The sequence below is a fragment of the Anolis carolinensis genome, chromosome 4, assembly GCF_035594765.1.
Source record: "Anolis carolinensis isolate JA03-04 chromosome 4, rAnoCar3.1.pri, whole genome shotgun sequence".
In the NCBI taxonomy this organism is placed as follows: Eukaryota; Metazoa; Chordata; class Lepidosauria; order Squamata; family Dactyloidae; genus Anolis; species Anolis carolinensis.
The window spans coordinates 136,384,148-136,410,905 of record NC_085844.1 but is presented as its reverse complement, the minus strand read 5'-3'; the positions used below and the strand labels follow the sequence as shown (position 1 = coordinate 136,410,905).

At 39.0% G+C, this 26,758-nt stretch overlaps 1 protein-coding gene across 1 annotated transcript in view; it reads right to left on the bottom strand.

Moving 5' to 3' along the window:
- Window positions 1-23,408, bottom strand: part of pfdn1 (prefoldin subunit 1) — a 40,658-nt gene extending 17,250 nt beyond the window's left edge. The window contains exons 1-3 of the mRNA XM_003219894.4: window positions 23,255-23,408; window positions 17,111-17,277; window positions 2,273-2,357 (exon numbers count right to left, since the gene is read on the bottom strand). Of these exons, the coding sequence (XP_003219942.1) occupies window positions 2,273-2,357; window positions 17,111-17,277; window positions 23,255-23,287 (285 nt within the window). The 5' untranslated portion in view covers window positions 23,288-23,408. The remainder of the gene's footprint in view (window positions 1-2,272; window positions 2,358-17,110; window positions 17,278-23,254) is intronic.
- Between the last annotated feature and the right edge of the window lie 3,350 nt (window positions 23,409-26,758).

The following is a 26,758-nucleotide window of genomic DNA, read 5'->3' as shown; positions in this document are numbered from 1 at the left end:
TTACCCATGCTTTATTTTCCAAATCAAAACTAACATGTACGTTGCAAAATTAAGGTTTGTCTTTTGGATTTTTTTGGGGGGGGGGGGATTTTCAAGCCATAAGTAGTTGAATCCATGGATGCAGAATTCATGCATATGGAGAGCTAGTTGCAATTCCACTGTTATTGTTGTTTGTGTGTCCTTCAAAGTAGTTTCAGAGTTATGTTAACTCTAAGACAAACCTATCACAAGGTCTTCTTCACAAGATCTGTTCACAGAGAGTCTGCCTTTGCCTGCTTCTGAGGTTGAAAATGTGTGACTTTTCTAAGGTTCCATGGCAGGTTTTGAACCCTGATCTCTAAAGTTATAAAGCTCAAACCACTATAATCTTTCTGTAATTCCATTCCGTTCAATTATGCAGGAGGTTCAAAAAGCAAGACAAGTAAACTATGTGTTTTGCAAGTCTTAAGAAGAGCAAGGAGAGGGCATTCAAAGCTGGAAAGTATGCAAAATGAAGTCAAGAAAATAAGGTAGCCAAAGGAATTTTAATTGACAGTGATCTGAAAACAGTTGTACCCAAAAGTTGTACCCCAAGCAGGACAGAAGAGGCCAGCTGTGCTGTCCAAGGCTATTAAAAACAGAGCTGAAAAAGAGATCCATCCTTTCTGTTTAGGCTAGCAAGCTCTCTGTTCATATCATTTCCTGCAGAAGAACACTTGTAACAAGTGTTAACTGCTGTTTTATAAGTGGGTTTTAAAATTCTGGATAACAATTATCCTAACCAGCTGCAACAAGTGTATATTTTTATGGCTACAGGTTGCCTTGGGAAGTCAAGTTAGACGTTTTAAATGAATGAAAGAAACCCTTAGAAACAATGTCTGATGGTAGTTCGATACTGAGTAAATGCCACCTATACAGAATACTGGAAAGGCGTGAAAGAAGTGCTATTGCTTAAATGTGTTCTGAAAAATGTAGCAATAATGGGACACTTTAGTATGCAATCTCAAGGTCTTTGGTGTACACTTGCCGTCTTAAATGTTTCCCCATTATAATATACAGTAGAGTCTCACTTATCCAACATAAACAGGCCGGCAGAACGTTGGATAAGCGAATATGTTGGATAATAAGGAGGGATTAAGGAAAAGCCTATTAAACATCAAATTAGGTTATGATTTTACAAATTAAGCACCAAAACATCATGTTATACAACAAATTTGACAGAAAAAGTAGTTCAATACGCAGTAATGCTATGTAGTAATTACTGTATTTACAAATTTAGCACCAAAATATCATAATGTATTGAAAACATTGACTACAAAAATGTGTTGGATAATCCAGAACGTTGGATAAGCGAGTGTTTGATAAGTGAGACTCTACTGTATCAATTAAACCACCATACCATTTCATGCTGCCATAAAACTTCATAACATGGCTACAGATATCATTTCATATTTTGTAGTGCACTAAACAAGGGTATTCCAGACTACCACAAGACCAGCAGAGCAATAGAAATGAAGCTTTCTTTGGGGTACTGGCCCTTAACTATTTCCAACTGTCATAGCAATGAGGTCACTATGGCTACCATCACAGAGAAATGACAGCTGTTATTCACAAATACATTTTTGAAAGAGGAGCAAATATAGCTCTAACATGTCTGCCATTTTTCCTGTAGGGCATCTGACCTGCACTGGCCGCCAAGGCTGTCCTTAGCTGACGAGTCAAGTGGACTTTGTCTTTATATGATCAGACCTGACATTTAGTACCAAATGTTATTAAAATGTTAACTTACTTCATATCATTAGCACAGTTGTCCCCGAAGATATCTATTCCCTTCTTTCCATTTTAAACAAATCGCTAAAATTAGACGCTCACCGATTGGAAAGTGCCAGAAGACCTCCCTCAATGAAGGACCTTTTTAAATATATTTACGCTGCCACAAACATATTTGCCATGCCACTGTCTTTGTCAAGGAGAAACATTTCACTGACCTATGTTTAAGACTCAGATTATCAAATGTTGACAAGGAAGGTTCTTTCAGCAATTATACAAGAGGGGATAGATTGGCATACTGGCCTTTTGGAAAAGAAATTTCTGCAACAGGATATCTTCAAGAAATGTCCAGTGAGGATAATGCATGATAAATGCACTGCAACTTTAAAAAGCAAACATGCCATTAACAGTTATGCAAATAGACTTTTGTTTCAACATCCTCATTTAGAGGAGAAAAGCACTATGGAAATAAAAAAATAAAAGCTGTGACAGAAGACAATGATTTTAAGGATTTAAAATGTACCTCCAGTTCTTTAATTTTATCTTCTGCTATCTTCTGTTTTTCTAGCAGTTGGTTGTGAATTACTCCTTTAGACTGAAGGATAAACCTACAGAAACAGAAGTGGTGGGAGGAGAGAACAAACTTGTTTATTATACATTGAAGAATTAAATTATTTAAATAACTGAGCAAACTCTTAACAAGGAACACAGCACTTAGATGCTAAAGATCACAGGCTTGTTTCAGTTTGCAATACTAAAACTGAGGGTACTGAACTTGTCTGAAATATAGTCTCCTGGCTGGACAAGATAAATGCATATTCAGTACAATAATACTATGTAACAAATTTCTGTTCCTGGTTTGAAAATGTTATTTCCTATTTAATTTTGTGATACCTACTTTGAAAGTAGTTATTACACTCCAGAAACTCCATTTTTGTGGCTACCACAAACTATTTCCATGTTTTTATGATAGAACCAGTTAGGAAATAACATTTATAACACAGGAACAAAAACTGTGCTAATCAAACAGGTGGAGGGTTGGTGACAATTATTTTTTAAAGGAAAGGTAATCCTGATAGTGTCTATAAACAAAATTAACATCCAGTTTGTTGTTGGAGCTTAGGCTATGTGGAGAATTTTGTTGTTCTACCTTGTTTCACAGCAAAAACATTCACCATGGCATCCATCCCATATTAATTCCACTAAAACTGCAATTCAAAACAACTTGTACACTTTGCTCTCATGTGGTCATTGCAATACAGTAGAGTCTCACTTATCCAAGACTCGCTTACCCAAGGTTCTGGATTATCCAAGGCATTTTTGTAGTCAATGTTTTCAATATATCTTGATATTTTGGTGCTAAATTTGTAAATACAGTAATTAAGGTAAAGGTTTCCCCTGACGTTAAGTCCTGTCATAGTAATTACAACATACCATTACTGCATATTGAACTACTTTTTCTGACAAATTTGTTGTATAACATGATGTTTTGGTGCTTAATTTGAAAAATCATAACCTAATTTGATGTTTAATAGGCTTTTCCTTAATCCCTCCTTATTATCCAAGATATTCACTTATCCAAGGTCCTGCCGGCCCGTTTAGCTTGGATAAGTAAGACTCTACTGTACTTCTTATCCTCCAGTTCCTGCTTGCCATCTGTAAACCCATCCATTCCCTATGGAACATCTTTCATAATGTAAGTCTGCCAGTGAATTCCACATAATCAATACTCCACAGAGTGGCTTCAGAATAATGTTAATAACTTCAGACAAAGAAGAACAGCTTCTTGCAGGTTTCTGAGTAGAAACTGAACTTTTACTGAGGCTACAAACCATGGATAACGTTATGGGTAGACTCTCCTAACTTCTCTTTTTATTGTGTTCAAAAAGAGTGGCTGTGAAATTTGAAATATTGTTGCAAAATCCTCAAACATATTTTTGTATATACTATTCACAAACATATTTTCCAACAAAACAATTTTGATAATTTGCTAGAACATTTGTCATAGTAAGCCATTTTACTATTTATTAAGTTGTACGAGTCTTTAATACAATTTTAAATCATGTTTTTCAACTGTTACAATCCACATGAGAAAAAGATAAGAAAAAATGAACAAAATATTCATTTCAGTTACTAAAACTCCTGCACATGTATCTTCCCATGTCAACCCAGGTTGAGTGAAAATGAGACAGGAAGCAACTAGGCCTGTGGGGAGCTGTTTCTGGTGATGGCAAAATCCTCTTTTCCTTCATCTTATGAGAAATGGAAGGAGGAGGAGATGGAGGAGAGCAGCAGCAAGGAGGGAAATGCATGGTCAGGAAAGCAGCAGGTGGGAAGATGAGAGTAAGAGAGGGGAAGCATGCATTTTAGGGTTGTGGAGAATGTTCCATAACATTCTGGAAATGTGCTATAAAGTTCTCAAAGTATCAAGAATGTTCAAAGCAGCTCCATAATATCCAAGAAGAATCCAGACTTTAAATACAATATATTATTTGAAAAGGTAAAGAAACATTAAAAATTCTCAGAGAATGATCTTTTGGAAAAATTCTGAAAATAATATCTGAGAATAGTCTCCAAAGAATTACTAAGAATTTCTTGAAAACCTTCTCATCTCACAACACTAATTGTGAAAAGCACAAAGAGTTTCAAACTCTGCCTAGGAAGCGGCAATAGCAAGGTCATTGTTAGCTGTGACACTACAACCTATGGAATAGAGCAATCTGGTGTGGCCGCTTTGGGTGGTGATGTAGGATTTGCCTTAGAGGTATATTCTCATCAATGCCAGCTCACAGAGTCCATCTGTATGGGGGCAACCTGCAGAAGCACAGTTCTACACTGGTGAGCATTAGAAATAATGTTTCCAGAAATAATGTGAGCATGCCTGACATTTTTAATACCATCTAATCTTGCTTTTTTTGGCTAGGTATACACTGGACGGAGCTGCCAAGACACCTTTTTTTCAGCACTTGGCTGGGAAAAGTTGAAAAGTACAGAAAGGAAATGAATTGCTCATGTGGGAAATAAAACACTCTCCGGTCTTTGATCCCCTCACTGCTTTTTCATGTGGTACCTGGGGGGTGGTTGTAAATGTGGTGGAACTCTATATAAATAAGGTCTGAGTTGTGCACAGATAAAGGTGAATAGGTGAACGTGTGCAAACACACAAGGAGTTCCTTGCCAGCTATACAGAAATAGTTCCTGAAATACTGAGCTGGGGCATTTGTGCACTCAGGCTGACAAAGGTTCTTCACTTCTGCTGCAGTGATGTTGGTGGATGATTGTATTGCATGTAGGTGGAGCTGTTGGTGTGTCCATCTCAGTATATTAAACTAGCCATGCTATGAGTTTGACTGTTGTTATTATCAAATATATCCCACTTTTGTTCCAGAAATGAGATTCAAGATTCCTAACAATATACTTAAAACAATGCATTATTAAAAACCATACAAAAACTTGGATAAAAGTAGAAATATAAACATCGTTCAAAAGCAATTAAATGATTCATAAATTAAAAAAAGAAACATGAAAAACATTTACAATGCTAAGAGATTCCTGTTGATGTGTGATATCAAGGTAGTTTCCTACATACAGTGATCCTAAGGCAAACCCATCACATAGTCATCTTGACAAGTTGTTATCCTCTGAGACTGAGAGAATATGACTTGTCCAGGGTCACTTAATGGGCTTTCAAGGCTGAACATTGAATTGTAGTTGGACTAATTTTTTAAATATTAAAATTGTAGGCTGTTGGTACAAGAATGAATCAATTGCTGGCAGGAGTGCAAGGAGGGAGCCATCTTGGCCTCCTTAGAGAGAAAATTCCAAGGACTGGGAACAGCTATCCAGGAGGACCTTGTTCCCTAGCCCCCAAAGGAGCCTGAGACACAGAGTAGAGTCATCCCAGAAGCATCAAAGGGCTTCATAAAGAAAGATACAATCTACAAATAGCCTGGACTGAAGCCTTATTGGGCTTTATGGGTGAAAAATGGCACTTTGCATTGTGCTTGGAAACAAAGCGGCAGCCAGTGGAGCTGTTGCAACAAAAGAGTTGTGTGCTCCTTTGAGCTTGCCCCAGTTAATAATCTGGCTTCAACTCTTTGGATCAGCTAAAGCAGGGGTTCCCAAACTAAGGCCCGGGGGCCACATGCGGCCCATCGAAGCCATTTATCCGGCCCCTGTGGCAGCAGATCCCTCCTCCTCTGCCAAGGAAGGTGCGTGCAGCGCGGGGTAGGAAGGAAAGGCATGCACCTTTCCCGTCTCCTCCCTCGCCTGGTGCATGCCTTCCAAAGCTTTGCTTGTTTATAATGGTATTTTAATTATTATTTAATTAATTATTATTAAGGGGTGCTTTGCTAGTGCTTTTGGTGCACAAAGGCAGAAGGAGGTTGGACTAAATGGCCCAAGGGGTCTCTTCCAACCTTTATTATTTTTATTATGATTATGATTAACATTGAGGCTGTATTTATTCCTGTTTTGTTTTTTGTTTTACTTCAAAATAAGATATGTACAGTGTGCACTGCATAGGAATTTGTTCATAGTTTTTTAAAAAAACTATAGTCTGGCCCTCCAACGGTCTGAGGGACCGTGAACTGGCCCCCTGTTTCAAAATTTTGGGGACCCCTGAGCTAAAGCTTCCACAAATGCCGCAAAAGCAGACCTACATAGAACACATTGAAATAATCCATCCAGAATGTAACTAAGGTGTGCATCACTGTGGCCAGATTCAACATCTCAAGAAATGAGTACAAGCTGGCACACAAACTCTAACTCTTGGTTACCTGAAACTATCCTAGGTGTTCAATTTCAGGGATGAATCCAGGAATATCTCTAAATTACAAACCTGCATTTTCAGGGGTAGTATAACTCCATCTAAAACACCCATATGGAGTCCTCCCATAAATTATGACATAAATGAGGAATCCTATTTCCTGTATTTTTAAAAAATGACACAATTTCCATAATAGAGGAGCAAAAATTTGGTATTTACAGTAAATTTTATGTCCTAAACTATTGCAAGAAAATAATTTTAAAAAACAGTTGACATTGAATGTTTGCCATTTTTTTTTAACTTTGGAAGCTGCCCTGAGTCCCTTTGGGGAGAGAGGGCGGTTAAAAATAAAGCATCATCATCATCATCATCATCATCATCATCATTTTATTATGACACAGCAAACAAGATAGATATGCTGGATTTTGTATCACAAAATCACAAGTCGAACACTTCCCAAGTGTCTAGGACTGTGTGATGTATTTTCGGATGATGCGCGCAGATCCCAGTAGGGTGGCCTTTTGCAGTTGGCAGATTGTAATTTTGTCAATGTCTATTGTTTCCAAATGCCGGCTGAGATCTTTTGGCACAGCACCCAATGTGCCCATCACCACCGGGACCACCTGTACTGGTTTCTGCCAGAGTCTTTGAAGTTCAATCTTGAGGTACTGATGTTTTTCCTGTTGTTTTTCGTCAATGCGGATGGCGACATCAATGATTCAAACCTTTTTCTTTTCCACAACTATGATGCCTGGTGTGTTGTGTTCCAGAACTTTGTCAGTCTGGATTCGGAAGTCCACAGTATCTTTGTGTGCTCATTTTCCAATACTTTTGCAGGTTTATTATTATTATTATTTGTTCCAAGACTACGAAGCAACATCTCTCTCATTTGCATTAGCTTGCTCAGGGAGGCAGCTCTGGTTTACAACTCTAACATATTACATTACTTAAGCAAACAGAAATAACCACACAGCTTCCAAATGAGGATTTTTGCATTGCTAGACGCTTAACTACATGGTAGATTTATACCATTGTTCATACTTCACCCTTCTAAAAAATAGAAGAACATCTCTAAAATAGCATTTGTGAAAGCATAATACTGGCACAAGGAAATGGCTGACTTTGAAAAGGTAGTATGGCATCAATTAGCCTTATTATTGAAGTTCATATTTAACTGTTTTTAAAAACCACTTGAAATTAAATTAATGTTGTTTCTCTTTAATGTTCAGTAGACATGAGGTAAACATTGGCCTCCCTCCCCACAAATTAAACTCATTCAGCAGATGAGAATTCTAAATGAGTTTAATTTGCAAGTGCTTTCAATAAATCAGAAGTGAATGATATTCCAAGCTAACTCAAACATGTAGAACCAAATGCTTCCTGGGCAAATCCATTCATGTGGGACACAGAAATATGAGAAAGATCTCCTGGCTACAATATACAGTTCCATGGGTTTGTACATCTTTCAGTTGGGGGTGAGGGAGGGTTGCAAGAAGAGCCCATATCATACTAAACACAATAAAAATAATGAAACACAATTCTTTATGATTTTTATAAGACATTCTTGATGAGGGAACATTCATCTTGGGAGCCTATTCTGGTGTGTTAGATATTCTGCACTGGCCTGTCCTACAAAGGCCCAACTCTTCTCAGAGAAGAGGAGTCCCTGTTATTTTCAAACAGTAGTGATGGTAGCATGGTGGAAATTGTACTTTTTGCCACCATTGGACCGGCACAGTGTCACCCAGCAAAGATGCCTTGAGTGGTATGGGGTCTTCTACATTCTGTTCCACACAGAAAGAATGCAGAGCACTCAAAAAACTTTTGTGACTTTTCACATGACATTTTGCAGATAAAATTGCTCAGATGTACTCTGAGTCGGATATAATTGACACAGATCCAGATAATGTAATTTTGGCTTCTGCTTGTACTGCATTGCTGAATGTTTCAATTTGCACAGAATACTTGGGAGAGATAAGAATCATCACATGCATACAGGTAATCCCCAAGTTACGAACAAGATAGGTTCTGTAGGTTTGTTCTTCAGTTGAATTTGTATGTAAGTCGAAACATGTACATTTTTAAAATGTAACTCCAGTCAGACATACATATACATGCATGCATGCATGCACACACACACACACACACAAACACACACACACAAGTTTTGGATCGCATAGGGAAGGGCTAACACCCCTGTGGTGTTTGTTTTGCTGTCCGTGCCCCTGTTAAGAACATTTCACCTCACTTTCTGTCCCTATAATAATTGGATTTTGAAAAATTTGGCTTGTGGAAACAAGGATAAGTGCTAAAGATTTAGTTGAGACACCTTTTCCCCATGATAAGTATTTCAACAAGGTATTTTATTAATTTTAAATTGGAAAACAAATATAAAAAGAGAGGGAACAAAAATATTAAAAAGCTGTACTAAGAAAAGGAAAGAAGAGAAAGTAGTAAAAAGGCAGGAAGAGAACAGATAACAAGATGATTCGATATCAAGCAATGAAGATGCACCAGAAACATCAAGATAATGTCCACATTTCTCTTTCCCCCTCAGCATTTTCCACAACTGTCTTGTATTTATTCTGTTTTAAATTCTCTATACTGCTACAGTAGAGTCTCACTTATCCAACATAAACGGGCCAGCAGAACGTTGGATAAGCGAATATGTTGGATAATAAGGAGAGATTAAGGAGAAGCCTATTAAACACCAAATTAGGTTATGATTTCACAAATTAAGCACCAAAACATGTTATACAACAAATATGACAGAAAAAGTTGTTCAATAAGCAGTAATACTATGTAGTAATTACTGTATTTACGGATTTAGCACCAAAATATCACAATGTATTAAAAACATTGACTACAAAAATGCGTTGGATAAGCGAATGTTGGATAAGTGAGACTCTACTGTACTTATAGTTATATCTAGTGCTCTGATAGCTGAGGTTTGTTCTTTGGTTTGTTTATTTGTTTTCCATGATGGATGCTCAAATAACACAGAAGGTCCAGTCATAACTGACTCACTCCTCTTGCGGTATCTCTGAAGGGGTTCAGTGGTTTTCATAACATTTGTAAAGTTAGATCCTGAAAGATTAGGATTTTAACACCTCCACATTCTGACGAGTACTGTTTGTGGAAAGCTGAAGGATTTGTGTTTTTCTTTGTAAATCCTGCAACAATGTCTTATGCTTCATTTGGTTTCTGAAGTCTCTGCATTGCAGGCCTCTGGACTCATTCAAAACATTTCTGAGATATGCAATGCTAAACAAACATTGTTTAACCATTAGTCACATTATCAGGTTCTACATCATCAAGAATGTTGCAAAAAGTTAACCTCAGTCTTGTTTTTCAAAAACATGCAATCTGCTTTACAATTCACTTATCAATTCTTGAAGGCCTGTTAACATTTTTTTTCTTTTGAGATATGCTTACATAGAATGCCTTGTTTGCAGTTCCAGTTTTTTTTAATGTAAAGTTGTTATCTATATCTACAAGCTTTAGTTCCACTGTTGGGCTATTCCTATAAAGCTCTGTATGGCTTTGGTCTAGACTATCTGACATATAATATCTCCCTACGTGAACCTACCTGAAGCCTAAGAGCACAACTGGTGTGGACATGAGAATATTTACTAATGTTTTCTTAGTAGGTCCCTCTTAATCAACTGGTTTGCAAGGATTCAGTCAGCTTTTGATGAAAGAAAGATATGCCTTGGTCCTGAATTAATTCTGTTGCCTGCCTCATCCTGATCAATGCAGTTTTTCAAATCATTTTAACAAGTGTTTTACAGCTAGTCTTATTTCTCAGCAGGCGGAGAACAAAATTGTCAGCCAACTTGTTCATCACTTGGCCTCGCTCTGCCTCTTAACCTGCTTGAAAACTCAGCTATTGTGTTGAACATCACTACAAGATGAAATGTCATGAAAAACAGATAACAACTGGCTCACAAGACAATTTCAGTTCGTTCTATCACATTTTATGCCTCCTTGGTTGTTTATGCAGGCCTTCACAGCAATGTCAGTTTGAATGAACATAAGGGGGTGATGTACCTAAGACTCAACATTCCACAAAGTCAGTTTTACAGATTTCCATTCCAATAGACTGATATTCAGTTTCACTCCTTTGGCTGACAAGTCCTACAAGTTGGCACTACAGCACACAGAATTGCCATCTGTTATGACAGACCATGCTATCTGTATTAACATCAGTAAGTTTTTGTTCAGGTTCATCATTAATCTCTGGATTTCTCTACTAAAGAGTGGCTAATTTTAATCTCTTGAACCCTGGATGGAGAATGTAAGGGTAAACACACGTGCCCTTTAGACTCAAATGAACCACCAAAGCTTTAGTGAATACTCTTGAAGCCAAAAGACATGACTTTGTAATAGAGGTGCAATCAACATAATACTGAAAACAGGATAAAAATCATGTTCACTGTTATGGAGACACACATGTATGAAATACACTATACAAAGCTCAATGTATTTGGGAATATACACAGTGGTGATTAGTCTCTATTATTTCCACTGCTTTGATAGTGGATACTTAAAGTAATATTTTAAGTCTTCAGTGCCAATGTACGATTATTTACAATTTTAGTGCAATCAATTTTGCGCAGAGAGCAAATCTAAACTGTGATGCTACAATGATGAGCAGCTATGTGAAAAACAGGTGAGGTAGAAGGAAAGTAAATACAGGGATCGATTAAAAACATCTCAATATGCATTACTATCTTTTACATATTCTTCTATGTATAGTTTCTATTTGTATAATAAAAATAGCAGCACTGTTAAAAGGTCCATGGAGCAACAGAGGCACACAGCAGTGCGAGAGAATGCAGCAGAACCAATAAAACTATTTAAATCACATTCAACAACATGCTGTCTCACTCAGGCTCAAGTTGTCATGGTGTAGCAAAACTTGCCCCCCTCCCCCAACACAGTAAAAGAGGCATCCAGCTCATCTATCAACACAAACTCTTTCCCCGGGAAGCATTTAGGTCTGGAAAAGTGGAAATTATTGTTCTGGGTTCTTTGTTTTTGTAGCAAGAAAAATTAGAGTTTATTAATTGGACAATATGTCATAATGCCCAAAGGGATAAATGAAGGACAACACACAAGATACAGGACTACCTGCAGGGACAATGCTGGAATAGCACAAACAAGTCCACCAATGTCCTCACCAGATTGTGGACCAAATCAAACCTTTTGCCAGGGCCTCAAACCAGCAAATTTAAAACTACTATTATGGCGCAGTCAGATAAGCAGTCAGTTAGCATTAAGCAGCCAAGCATGTTTTCATGGTTACACATTAATCTAATGAAGACGGATGTATATTGATATCTTTGCAGCAATTCGGAACCTTCCCAGTAACTCTCCAAACACATTTTCAGTTTACGCCTACTAGAACAAGTGGATTCTCCAGCCAAAATATCAGAGTAATGCTACTGAAATATATACAACATACCATACATATTTCAAGGAATGGTTATATTTAAAGCACATCTATAAAAAGGATGAGTCTATTCGTGAGCCAGGTGGTAACAAGGTACAGAGTCTTCCAAGTACAGTAATAGCATCTCTGTCATGATCTACTGTCCTTGCCAATTTAATCCCTACATGACTACATAAATGTACTACAACTTCTTTTCTTCCAATGTGAATTATTTCATACTTTGAACAACACTAGCCTCTTTTGAAACACTTGCAATCACTTATTTTTATCATCTTGTATCATTTGGTGTCAGTCTCACACCTGGCTACCAGACAGCTCACCTTCAGCCCATTTCAAAACAAATTACAAAGCACCACTTCAAATACTGATCCTATCCACACTTTTTGCATCTTTTCACTGCAAGAACTGTCCTTATGTCTAGTTATTAATTCATAAGATAATTCTTATTCTTATTCTCTAATTCAGGGTTGCCTCCCAGGGCTGCATGTAACCCAATACTCTTTTTGTATACCTCAGTTTATCCACACTCTCCAAACTTTATCTGGTCAAGATTTTAAAATCAATGAGACAAATCTGCTAGAAATCTTCAAACGCAGAAGCTTATTCTTTAAATGGGCTTCTGCTTCTGAAGCTCATTCTTTAAACAGTTCATAGATTTTGACGTTAACATAAAAAACCCTCATTTTTAACATGAATAGGATCTACAACATAAAATTTAAGACATTACTCACAAAAACATGTTAGTTAGACTAAGGCGAAGTATCTTTGGGTACGAAGAATAGCAGCTGTCATCAAGATAACTTTACTGTTGAAAATTGTTCCCTTACTTTAACCTCTATCAGACAGTAATAATGTAAAGGGGACATTCTTTGGAAAACAAAGAGAGGGATGAACAGGAATCCCAGATTTGCTACTCTGTTATACCGCATTACAATTAAGTTAGATTCTCACATTTTTGCAACAGGTCTTTTGGAATTAGAAAGGTCCAATTTAAAAAGAAGTTGAGGCCTGTTGTCCTGCCAATTCACATAATATAGCATTCAACAACTCTTTCTTAAAATCAACTCTTAAGGTCTTGCGGAGCGTTCTTGTTAGTCGTATGACATCAAGTTAATTCCAAGTTATGGTGACGCTAAGGAAAACCTGTCAAGGGGGTTTCTTGGCAAGAATTGTTCAGAGGTGGGTTTGGCTTTGCCTTCCTTTGAGAGAGTGTGACATTTATAAGGCCACTCAGTGGGTTTCCATGACTGCATGGGAATTTGAACCCTACTCTCAAACCACTGCACCAGGCTCTCCATAATGCTACACAGTCCTGGATATTGCTAGAAATACTATCAGCTCCCAAATGATGTAGGAGGTTTTGAGTGGGAATTTGAACTCTTGTCCCAATGTCAATATCCAACACTCAAGCTACTATACCACTCTGGCTCTCCTAGCAGATTAGAAAGAAACATTTAACAACTGCAGAAAGAATTGGAAACATCTAAAGAATCTAACGAAAAATTAAAGATAGTGTTTCAGAATATGTAAAATAATATTCCCACACCTCAAAATAGCCTCTTAAAGTCTACCAAAATATCCACTGACAGTTGGGAAATAACATTTAAAGCCCAGGCCCTTATCATTAATTCAGTTCTTAGAACACTCACAGTTTGTTCACCCTAGTAAGTGAAACCAATTCAAGGATAAGAAAAGGAGGGGACTATTATACTATGAGTCCTACTATACATACTCATATATAAATCTAGAAATTTTAGTAAAAAACCAACCCCAATAACTCTGGTTGATTTATGCATAATTCTTATTCCCTCCAAATGGATATGGACGGTGGGTTGTATGTCATTTTCTGCCTTTGTGGGCCAGCCTAGTATTCCACTGTCTTTTTATCATATACTACAAGTTCAAACTTTGATTTAAACAATGTTATTCATAATGAATGACTTCTACTAAATACTTGAATGCTAAACAAAACGCTAGACTGAAATGATGCTGCTATGGAGTATTGAAGTAGAATCAATGTTTATTTTATAAATATCAGTTTGCTATACAGGTAGCCTGTAAAAACCATTATCAATGGGAATGGGGCAAAGAGGAGGCAGACAGCTAGCACATGTTTATTGGTTCAGACATACAAAAAGGACCCTGCAGCTGTTGTCTTCAAGTTGCCTGGCATGACTTTCAGTACATCAAAAAATAAAACAAAAACAAGAGTATATGAAGGCTACAATCATCACATACTTGAGGGTTCACTGGACCTAACAGTCTATAGGAGGCTTATGCAAGTTTACTTTAAAATGTGGTAAGAAAAATGAGTGCAATGAAGTCCTACTGAAATCACACATTCCATTACATGCCATCAAGTACCTGCAAACAGCAGAACAGAAGCATCAACATATCCCATGTACAGACTTTTAGTCTACCCATTCCTCCCTAGTCTTAGAAAGCTTGAGAAGTAAAAATACTCTTTCTCCCAGGATAGTTATTTTTGGCTTCATATAAGAAAAGCCAGCAATGCACAGAAGGGGATGATGAATTGGTATAATTGTAAGCGACTAGTATCTGTTGCTCAGGAGACACTTCGGGATCTTGGCATCTTGCCAGTACATTTTAATTCTGTTAGTTCATAGTCTTTTGAAAGGCTTGTTATGTAGCCTGATACACTCACATACACCAATGTCTAGTTTTGCTGCTTAAACTATTTGTGCACTGACATCAACTCTTTACTTTAAGACCTATGATGAAAGTTTAGATTCCTAATGCTCTGAATGAATACTTGCAGACATTTCCTTTGACACTATTTGAGTATGTATATCATTAGCAGAATGTCGGGATAAATAAATACTTATCGTCTTTGCCGTATAAAGCTCCACAGCATTTCTTGCCTTGAAATGTCAAAACTGTTATAGGCAATTTCCTCTGTTCTGTTACAGGGACTTATTCTGGATTTCCAATGATGGCCCAAGGATATAACTGTTATATTGCTCGGGGTCAAACCCCACTGCTTGCACGGCTGCAGAAGCTAAGAACAGTGCTCCATGAATTAAAATTAAAATGCCACACAGTGTCACAGACAGACACTGAGAGCCCCTAAATGACCCACATGTGAATATCGGTCCATTCCTATTTCAATTAGAGGGACAGGGAATCTATTTCTGAGGCAGAAAGCAACTACCACACATTTTGAAAAGTTGTTGTCTTCATTTCTGGTGACTGTGACATCATGATTCTTCAATTCTCTCCCTCCTGATGTTTCAGAGGGGAGCCAGATGCAGCCCACAGGCCACACGCAGTGACCAGGGCCATTTTTCAGGCCTTCTCTCCCAGTTGTTTTGCTCCAAAATGACCTCTAGATGGAAAAGGCAATTCTACCACATTTGAAGACCCCTTGTTCCGCAACCCAGAGTCAAGACAGAGGTTTGCAAAAGTATTCAGAAAAAGGGGGGGGGAGGCTTGGGGGGGGCGAGTTGGCTTCAAACTGAAGGTCCAAAAACAAGGTGGGAATTTCACCTACATGTTTGGGGAGCACTTGTTGTGGCCAAGCTGGTTTTGTTTTTTGGGGAGGGGGGAAGCAGGTACAATTAGAGGGAGTAGCTCTCCCAAGCTCTCCTGGAAAGCTAATGAAGCCCTTAGCCTTCCACAGTTGTCCACCCCTGTACTTGTCTTTTCAAGTCTCCCTTCCAATCAACTTGCCACCACCATCACTAATACCCTCTCCCATTGTTTTAAATAACTAGGAGCTGTCTCCTCACACTGCATTCATCCTTTGTAAACTAGCCTCATCATCTACCTATATAGGAAAAAAAAATGTGGCACTTAGCTCCCTAGTTCCATGCTTCCACCAAACCCTTCCCTTTGATGGAAAAGTATAGGCTGTTACAAAAAGATGGACCCAATTTGAAATTATTGTATCTTTGAAGCACAAACCACCCACAAATGAAACTCCTACAAATGAAAGAGTTTTGAATGGACTCAAAGCAATGGCTTCAAATTACAGGAAGAGATTCCACCTGAACATTAAGAAGGACTTCTTGACCATGAGAGCTGTTCAATAGTGAAACTCACTGTCTTGGAGAATAGTGGTAGATTCTTCTTTGGAGGGTTTTGCACAGAGAACAGATTGCCATCTGTCAGGGGTACTTTGTGCTTTTCCTACATGGCAGGGGGTTGAACTAGATTGCCCATGTGGTCTCTTCCAATTATGATTCTATGAATGATTATCAGTAGATCCCTCTCCTAGTACATAAACAGCCCCTAGGCTCACGCATTCACAAGATTACAACCCTGTTAACACAAGACCTTATGAGATATTTTCCATTTGCAGTTGTGTTTCTGGCTCAAAATGGTTAGTAAAACTTGATAACTTCATAATTCATGTAACTGTTTGTCATGTTTCCTGTAATTGTAACATGTTGCCATTATGAAATATGCGGCTTTGAAACTGGGTAAAGCATTTTAAAACACTCTACATTAAAACACTCTAAATTCTTAATAGATGTCCTGTGTTTTTTAGAGGTGAACTATATATTCAACATTAAAAACGTGTTCATTGATCAAGGTCATCAGGAGTTCGCTGCATGTCCTTTCTCAACAAATAAAAAATAAACTTCAGAAACACTTAAGGAAGTGAAAGTTGTGTTTATATTATCACAATAATGTTTTGAACATTAATTTTAAACTATGCAAGACAGACTTGTCACATTTTAATACAGGCTTAGTTCAGTTAATGAAGCCTCTGAAAAAGGGACTTCTTTTCACAAATCCTTTCAACAACTATCCACCTTATTTCCTCCTCTCATTTTCCCTTCTAGTTGGAAGTTTTTTTAGCAGCATCACTCTTGGGAGTATGGTGGAGGAAGAGTCAAGAAACAGATTTTTCAAGACAGAGTGGCAGCAGCATATTTGTGGTAAATAACAAAATACAGCTTGAGATGGGAAAGAAAGATAATCTATTCTAGCTAATCCTTGTAACAGGCAAGGTAAACTACTCCAGAATCCTTTATTGAGCATGTGTGAAAAGTGAAGATAGCACATTTTGACATTAGCTGCAATGGGAAACATTAAATACCACCTGAGACTTTATAAGTCAATTATAACACGGAATATTCACAACATTACTTATAACAAGAATAATTACTTACATTCTTCCTACACCTTCATACATTCGTGTTTCATCAGCCAGTGTCATAATTTCCGTATCAGTAAGATGTGCATGCTTTTTTGTCCTGTTCAGTTGATCTATCTGTAGGTCTGCAAGTTTCACCTTTTGCTGAGTATCAATGACCTTAGCTTGAAGTTCAGTAAATGCCTGATAGGGGAAATACACAAATAAAGATACAGTTAGCAAAACAATCAAAGACTGAATTTGCCCTGCCTTAAGAGTTACATTAATACACCATCAGGCATCAAAGTTTGTCCTTTTACCTTTTTTAGCCACTTCTGAGTGAAAGAGTCCAGTGATCAGCCCACTGTTAAAAGGTGTCAGAAAGGCTGGACAATACCTGAAAGTCTAAAGGGGCCTCCTATTTAATTCTTCCCAACAGTGACCTGCTCTTCTATACAGGGATAACAAACCAAACTTGGGACTTGTCTACACGGGCTAAAAACATTATACACACCCCTCAGGGTTCTAATCCTGACACACAGGGTCAATGATCACTCATTTATACTGTGTATCTTTGATCTTCAAACCATTTCAAAAATCCTTGCCTTTTACCTTGTGGTTTTGCAGAAAATCCAGACTTTTAGATGTGTGGCTGCTCCTCCAGGTAGCACCATTTGCTGTGTCACTAGGGGGAGGAGTTAATGGTGGGCAGTACTGGTTGGTAAGAGGTGAGCATTTCCACTAGAAAGTGGTTCCTTCCCAGACTGATTTTTAAAAAGCTCACATACTAGTATACAGTATTAGTATTTCCACAACCCAATTTAACAAAACTTATGTTTATCTGCATGCATGATGGAAAGAATAAAGAAAACGAGGAAAGAAAGATGGTGAATCAATGTGAACAGGGCTCAGATGAAGTAGGAAATGATTTTCCTATGTTTCCTGACCTAATCAACACTTTTACTCTCTTTTACAATTTACGCCTCAGCGGAAAGCAAGATTTTCTACATTTTCACTCAGCCATCAATGGCAATGGAAAGCTGAGGCCCCTTCCACACATCTGAATAAAATCCCACATTATCTGCTTTGAACTGGAATATATGTCAGGTTGAACTCAGATAACCCAGTTCAAAGCAGACATTGAACTTGATATTCTGGGATATAGGGCTATGTGGAAAGGTTCCTAAGTTTGGACACAAAGTAAGAAGACATAATTGACTAGAAGGTATTGTCTTTATAGTGTTTTAATATCTTAATTACTGTCTTAATAATGCTTGGCAAGGTAAAAGACAGTAGGAAAACTAGAAGGCAACATTTCAGGTAAATAGATTCAATGAGAAAAGTCATAGTACTGAGTTTTCAAGATCTGATGACACAGGATAGCATAACTAGACACTGACTTGGCCACAGTCAACAACAAACTTGTACTCCTGTTATTCAGTAAGTCAGCAGAACATTTTATTCAACTAAAGCAGGAGTGGGCAGATGTCAAGATTGTGAGATCTAATTTGTTAGAGTTTACTTATTTACTTACAAATATTTACACAGTACTAGGATAACATATAAAGTAACTACACTATACAGTATATAAAATAACATACTTTTTCTGTCTGGGTGTACAACTTCATCAAAAGCAGGGGCTGCTTTTCACCTCCCAGGGACCATATTGTAGCAATGCACCTAAATTGTTAGTGACATGACATCAAAGTATTTTGCTTCTTCTAACTTCTAACACTTTTCTATGATTATAAGACCACAAAAGTCTAGTTTTTAATAGGGGCCCAGAAGCTTGCACAGGTGTCCTCAAGAGCTGCAAATATAGAATTTGGAGTTTATCTCCCAGTTTCATGTGATCCAACAAACGGATATTAGCTTGGATTAAACGGGGAAGGTTTGCATAAATAAATATGTTTCTAACTGAATATTTTTCTAGCACATATTTACAAGAATCCTGAAATCCAGCAACCAGCAATAAGTACAAAATACTCAAGCCACACTCTAGGAAAAAGGGGACAGGTCACATCTGAGAATTAGACCAAGTATTTGTTATCAGTATAATACCACAAATTCTTTCCCACAACAGCTTACTCTGGTCTCCCCTTCCACATGTTCTTCAGAAACCTAATTTAGAGAATGAGGGTAATTTTAAAAATTGCTATGTTGTTCAAAGAAATTAAGTCAGAAACTCTTGCCAACTGACCGGAATTAAGTCAGATAACTAGCATCTCCCTCTGCTCTGCCTTGAGTTAAATAATGATTACAAACTATGTGTCAACGTAATTAATCAAAGATTACACCAAAAATAAAAATAATTATCCAATAGCTGCCTAAGCAACCTATATTTATGTCATCTACTATAATCTCTCTCTAGTAAAACAGCTGGCCTGACTCATTCATTGATATTTACTTAGCTAGGGAAGTGTTCTCCCAGTCACCTCCCTTCATTCAACAAGCAGAGAAAGTTTTCATTACACAGCAACTGTAGGTAGGGAGGGAACTTAACACCATTTAATTGCTGTGAAGGGAAAACTACTATAGCCATGCTGAGCCTAAGCTTCATGAGCTAAGAGCATAAGTTTTCAGGAGGTTCAGTGTTAACACACACTTGCCCACTAAATGCATGGTTAGTATAATTATAGCAGTAGTAAAAGATGGCACAGCTGCAACCGTTCAATGTGCAGCGTAATGTCTAACATGCATTTTACTGTCTTGAATATATCAGGTTAGTGTGACAAAATTGTGGATGTTGACACTCATCCTTTCACTGTATCCTTTTCATGCCATTATATATTCTTACAAAAATCAGTGCTATCATGTAAATACTGCAACAAAACCTATTCAGAAATATTTCTAGAATCAAATACATTTTATTTTCAGCAGAAAATCAAGGTAATTCTACCAATGTATTTTGTCTCAACATCAAAGAATCTCTACAGACAAAGCAGAATTACTTTTACATACATAATATAAAATACATGCACAACTGTGGTGTGATAATAAATATGGGTGGAATAGAAGAAAAAATTACAATCATATTCAGTGAAAATCTGATCTCAAATATTCAGAACAAAAAAGGTTATTGAGGTTACATAAACCAAATAAAATATAGGCACTAATATAAGACAATAATTTATAGTGCATATATTTTAATAGTCCATATTTTTACAAGCAATGCTTAAAAATACATGGAAGCCAGGAGTGAAAGTCTTCTTTAATCGTCAATTATTCCTTGGGAGATGGCTTTAATTTTGCCCATAGTACAGCCCCAAATCGTTCACTTATATGGTAAAGAGGTAGATTCAGGGACAAAATTAGTGTGGACAGCAAATCTACTCCCTATCCTTCATGAACCAGTCATTGACAAATAGAACAACACCATTTTTGGTTTCATTTGTTAGTCAACATTTTTAATTACAAAATACTGGGAGATTGGAACAGAATGTTGGGTAGGGGCCTTCATGCTTCTAAACACAGTCTACCCATGGCAACCAGAAGAGCCCACAACACCACCAATTACCATTATGTTTAACACAATGTGGCCTCAATCCAACATTCCCTCAGCATTGTGAAAATATTCACATGCAGATCTATGTTTCTTTGAGTCGTATAGTTCCTTTGCAGGCTAAACCCCTTGAAGCCATCCTGAATGGCCATTTTGGGCTTTGCAAAAAGCAGGCAGGATTGACGAAACACCTGGCTAACTCCCCAAGGCCAGATGCAGAATGGTCACATAAGTAGATCTGAGGATGTAGTCAGATGCTCCTCCTATCCTCTCATCATAGCATGAAGAATGGAATGAAAGGACATCCACGTGCATAAGGGTCAGCTACACATGCATATGACTCTAACAGAATGCCAGCCACTCCTAAATAGACTCACTGAATTAACTGTTGATTAGATAAAACAAAAGGCTTAAATGGGGTTACAGTAGTCAGGACAACCAAGATGATTTAGGCCACCATTTAATTATGAGAAATTATGATAAGGCATATTGCAGACATGCTTTCCATGCTGATGATTCTAGGCTGAACCTTCAGTAATTAGTATCTCAGATAGCAAGGCTAGGATATATTTCTGACTGAGATCTAGAAGACCCACAGCAAGTCAAACAGAGATGGAATTATCATGTGAATGAGTTCAGGACAGGCTCATATTGCCGTTATAATTTCAACCCCTCCCGTGATCTTTTTTTAAAATAATGTGTTCCATATTGTAGCACTAGTATTCACTACACACAGCATTCATACGGCAGCATGTCTTCAACAGCTATCCCCCTTTAGAATCACAGAGTTGGAAGAGAACTCACAGGCCAACCAGTCCAACCCCCTGCCAAGAAGCTGTAATACTGTGACATACAAAACCAGTTCTAGATATGATCACATATAACTAGCAAGAAGAATGGCTGTCCTACCCACCACACATCCTCGGGTAAATGGCCATAGCAATAATCATCTTGTTTGTCCAGTAAAATACTGTCTGCACAGAAACATTCAATGAAATTCACAAGTCAAAATCTATGCAATTAATTATAGACCAACAATGTTTTAAAGCAGCATTTCTCAACCTGGGGTTCGGGATGCCTGGGGCCCCCGCGAGAGGGGTGTCAGAGGGGTCACCAAAGACCATCAGTAAACACATATTTCTGATGGTCTCTCCCTTTGGCAGAGAAGGCTGACGATCTCTCCGCCTGTCCTTCTCTTCCTTTTTGGAAACAAATGGCGAATCCTCCCACCAAAAGTATTCAAATCTGGGCGTATCAGGTATTTGTGCCAAATTTGGTCCAGTGAATGAAAATATATCCTGCATATCAGATATTTACATTACGATTCATAACAATAGCAAAATTGCAGTTATGAAATAGCAACAAAAATAATTTTATGGTTGGGGGTCACCACAACATGAGGAACTGTATTAGGAAGGTTGAGAACTACTGTTCTAAGGGGTAGTCCTTTATTAGGCAGCACGATATCAAGCAGAATTGCTTGTGGTAAGCCATTCAAATATTTTATATATGGCAAATATATTTTATATTAGTGTACATACCCAGTGATGCTCATGTGTGCACTTTCTGATGCGTATTAGGAATACTCATTGTTAACATCATGATTTTATGAATGGTTCAGGCTGGATCTACACTGCCCTGTATTCCAAGATCTGGCTCCAGATTATCTGCTTTGAAATGAATTATAGGAGTCTACATTTCCAGATAATCTGGGGCACCTTCCACACAACTGTATAAATCCACACTGAACTTGTTTATAAAGCAGTGTGGAGTCAGGGCTCTTCCAGACAGGCCCTATATCCCAGGATTTGATCCCAGGTTTTCTGTTTTAAACTGGATTAAATAAATCCCCAATGCCAGATGAAATGAGATAAACAGAAAACCTGGGATCAGATCCTGAGATAAAGGGCCTGTCTGGAAGAGCCCTTAGAAAATCCAGTTCAAAGTAGGTTGATATTTCTGAGGAAGGAACTGGGCCCCTTCTACACAGCTATATAAACACTGCCATATAAAATCCATATTATCTGCTTTGAACTGGATTATATGGCAATGTAGATTCAGATAATCCAGTTCAAAGTGGGTAATGTGAATTATGTGCTTTAATAATCTGGATTATATGGCAGTGAAGGGGCCTGGGAGCCCTTCCACACTGCCCCTATATTATCCCAGATTATATGGCAGTGGGGACTCAGGGCCCTTCCACACAGCCCTATATCCCAGAATATCAAGGCAGAAGATCCCACATTATATGAGTGTAGACTCAGATAAGCCAATTCAAAGCAGATATTGTGGGCCATAGTCTGATGTTGATGAAAGCCTACGGCGGCCGTTTACACCGGGTTTTCTTGGCAGAATGAGTCGTGAGGGGATTGGTTTTGTGGCTCAGAGAGAGTCACCTGCTCAAGGTGAGAATGGCCTCCCACTGCTCTCGCCTAACACTCAAACCGCCTTCCTAAGGCCTAGATAGGCGGCCCCATCCTGAAGGGATCCTCTGAGTTTCCTTGTGCACACTCCAGGTAAAGGCGCTTCGTCTTTACTGCAAAGGCTCAAACAGGGCCTCTGGTGCTTCCATGAGCACCTGAGGAGCTCCGCTCCCGAAAAGACTCGCCTCAAACGACAACGGCCTCACACAGCTCTGGGCCTGAGCTTCGTTCATCCCTCCCCATCCCCACCCCATACCTTTTTCAGCTCAAGATCCACGGGCGCTGCCATTTTGCCTGCTTTGAACTAGACTGCGCCTGCGCGCTGAGCAAGCCGTTCAATCGACGGCGTTCCCTTCGCGTTCACATGCCCCGCGCTTGCGCATGCGTAGTAGGGGAATCCAGGCTAGAGCTGAGTATTGTGGTTGAGATTGGATACTGTTGTTTGGGTGCTAGGTGATGCCCCTGCTCAGAGTCAGCCTGAGCTGGGGGATGCTGTACAGTATAGCCCAAATATACGTCATTCCCAGTTAAAATTCAGCCATAATGTACCTCTTTTTAAAAAAAACAAGAAGCATGTTTTCAGGCTTTTAGTAAAAACAATTGTCTTAATCAAATCTCTTTATTAAGTAAAAGTTCTAAAAAAAAGGTAATTTTTCCAGCCCTTGCTTTTCATCAATACATGTATTGAACTGAAAACAAACAACTACAATTTGAGCGTTCCAATGGTAAAAGGAGAATTTAATCACAAAAGGCATGCATTTGAAGCAAAACCTCTTGTAGTTGCTTTCTTGTTGCAGTTATATTTGTTACTAGCTGTGCCCGGCCATGCGTTGCTGTGGCGAAGTATGGTGGTATGGGAAATAAAGTATTAAGGAATTGGTGGTAGTTAAGGTAAAGGGTAAAGATTTTCCCCTGACATTAAGTTCAGTAGTGTCTGATTCTAGGGGTTGGGGCTCATCTCCATTTCTAAGCCAAAGAGCCAGCGTTGTCCGTAAACTCCTCCAAGGTCATGTGGGATGACTGCATGGAGCGGCATTACCTTCCCGCCGGAGCAGTACCTATTGATGCACTCACATTTGCATGTTTTGAACGTCTGGGTTGGCAGAAGCTGGGGCTAACAATGGGGGCTCTCTCCACTCCCCCAATTCAAACCTGCGGCCTTTCAGTCCAGAAGTTCAGCAGCTCAGCACTTTAACACACTGCACCATCAGGGGATATTATGTGCTTCCATGCCTCGTACTCTTGTCTCCTTTGGGAGACTCCTGTCCGCTTTGCTCTTGTCCGCTTTGAGGAACTTTGGGTTAGTTGATTTTGTGTAGGTTTTATTCCTGGTATGTTTGGCTTCATGAGGAGAGGGGGAGAGAGTGCAAGAGAGGGAGGAAGTTGATTTTTCTTTTTTATTGTTCCACGTGAATGTGCATGTATACATTTATTTGTTATTTATAAAGTACATTTTCTTATTTATTTATTTATTTATTTGCAGTATTTATATTCCGCCCTTCTCACCCCGAAGGGGACTCAGGGCAGATCACATTATATACATATAGGGCAAACATTCAATGCCCATATACACATAGAACCGAGACAGAAACAGACGCAGAGGCAATTTAACCTTCTCCTGAGGGGATGTTCGATTCTGGCCACAGGGGGGAGCAGCTGCTTCATCATCCACTGTGACGGCACTTCCTCGTTCCAACGTCGTAAATTAGTTAAATTTGCCTCCCCACTTTATAAGTGGTACCTTACTTCCTACTTGATAGATGCAACTATCTTTCGGGTTGCTAGGTCAGCAACGAGCAGGGGCTATTTTTTATTTTTTAATTGACGGGTGCTCACCCCACCACGGGCTGGCCTCGAACTCATGACCTCATGGTCAGAGTGATTTATTGCAGCAGGCTGCTCACCAGCCTGCGCCACACACATAACAAAAAATTGGGAGGGGGTTGGGGCTGGGACAGATTAATAGTATTTCAATGGGGAAATTTGCTTTTAGATAAGAGCATTTTGAGTTAAGAGTTCAAATACGGAACAAATTAAACTCTTAAGCCAAGGTATCGCTGTACTTTTAATATTTTTCCCTCTACAGGGGGTGAGAGACATTTCCTTCAAGATGTATTTGGAACACAATTATAGCATTATGATCCCAGTTTAACTGCCATAGCTACATCCTACTGAATTCATGTGCTTGTAGTTTGTTGAGGCACCAGAGCTGTTTGGAAGAGAATACTAAATGGTCACCCCTGAAACTGTAAAAAAGCTGTTGCAATGGGAGTCAATGTGGAATCACAGTGCTACAATTATGCAGTGTGAAAGAACCTTTGGTGAAGTGAGAAAATGAAATAAGACCAAGAAGTGATCCATAAAAGCATTGTTGGGCATTGGTTTGAAATAAAAGATGGGAAACATTTGGCATGCATGTGGATTTACGCCCCAGTTCTGATGGCTCCCTTTACGCTCCAGTTCTTCCTCCATGCTTAACTAAGTAAACTGGAAGGCACTGTAGCACAAAGGACAGATTGGAGACTGTATTTGGCAAATTAAAATATTTTATTAATAGACAAATTGCACTTCTTTTCCCCTTGGTTGATACTATAAAATCTCTGTGAGGAAAGGAAACCTTTGAAGTCTATGCAGTTCTGGTTCTCAAATCTTCTTTGTTTCTGCTTGGTTATTGCTATATACGGTAGAGTCTCACTTATCCAAGCTTCACTTATCCAAGGTTCTGTATTATCCAAGGCAGTTTACCTTGGATAATACAGTCATTGTAAGGCAGGAATGAAGGGGTAGGAGGAAATGGCCATATAAGGAGGTACGAGCAGGCCAGGAACACAGCCGATGGGTTATCACATGATTTCCCTGAAATCATGTGTTTTGAGAGAAACGAAAGTAATGAAATGTAATACTGCACCACAAATATGCACCAATGGTTTGATATGTGGGCGGTCGTAAACTGAACCCACTGAATTGTATAAATAGACACTTGACCCTGTCTGCGGGGTTCTCCCTTTTCAGCATCTAGTTGTGCGTGGGATGAACCTCTGCAGCTGCAGGAACTTTAGTAAACTGCTTTCTTTGGAAAAAACCTCCAGTTGTCTGTCTCCTACTTCCACTGCGTCCGCACAGACACACGAGAAGCCGGGAAGAGGGGAAATCTGGTTTCCGCTACATTTTCTGGTGACCCCGACGTGATTCCACAATAAGACGGGCCAGGAGATCGGAGACGGATCCCGTTGGCGGGACGGTCCCAACTCGGCGGTGGGGGCCAGAGGCAACTACCGTGAGACGAGAAGGGGCCCCTGAATATTGTAAGACCGGCTGCGGTACTTGCCTCTGATGCCAACGCCGGCTGACGGTGGGAGCCGCAACGACAGCGAGGTTCCAAAGAAACCAGCCAGGAGGAAAAGGATCCAGGGAAAAGTCCAGGGGCGAAGGTTGGTCCGACGTCTACAGAAATCTGGCAAGTATAGTGGTTAAATGAGACACTAAGGGAACACAGTTACCAGCGCCGGGAGGGACACAAAGGTTCCCAGGGAGGTATAAAGGGGTTCTGTCTTGTGATTCCTGACACACACCGTTGAGTGTCCAGGTGCCCAGTCCAAGGCAGTCCCCTCTATTAGGCAGGATGGGAGGCAGTGGGTTCAAATCCACCACCCCATTACAGTGTATGTTAGACAATTTCGGCTCAGTTGCAAGTAGAGCCGTAGAAGGAATTCCCCAGAGAACAAGACTTGTGAGGGTGCCCCAAGACCAAGTCGTGCAG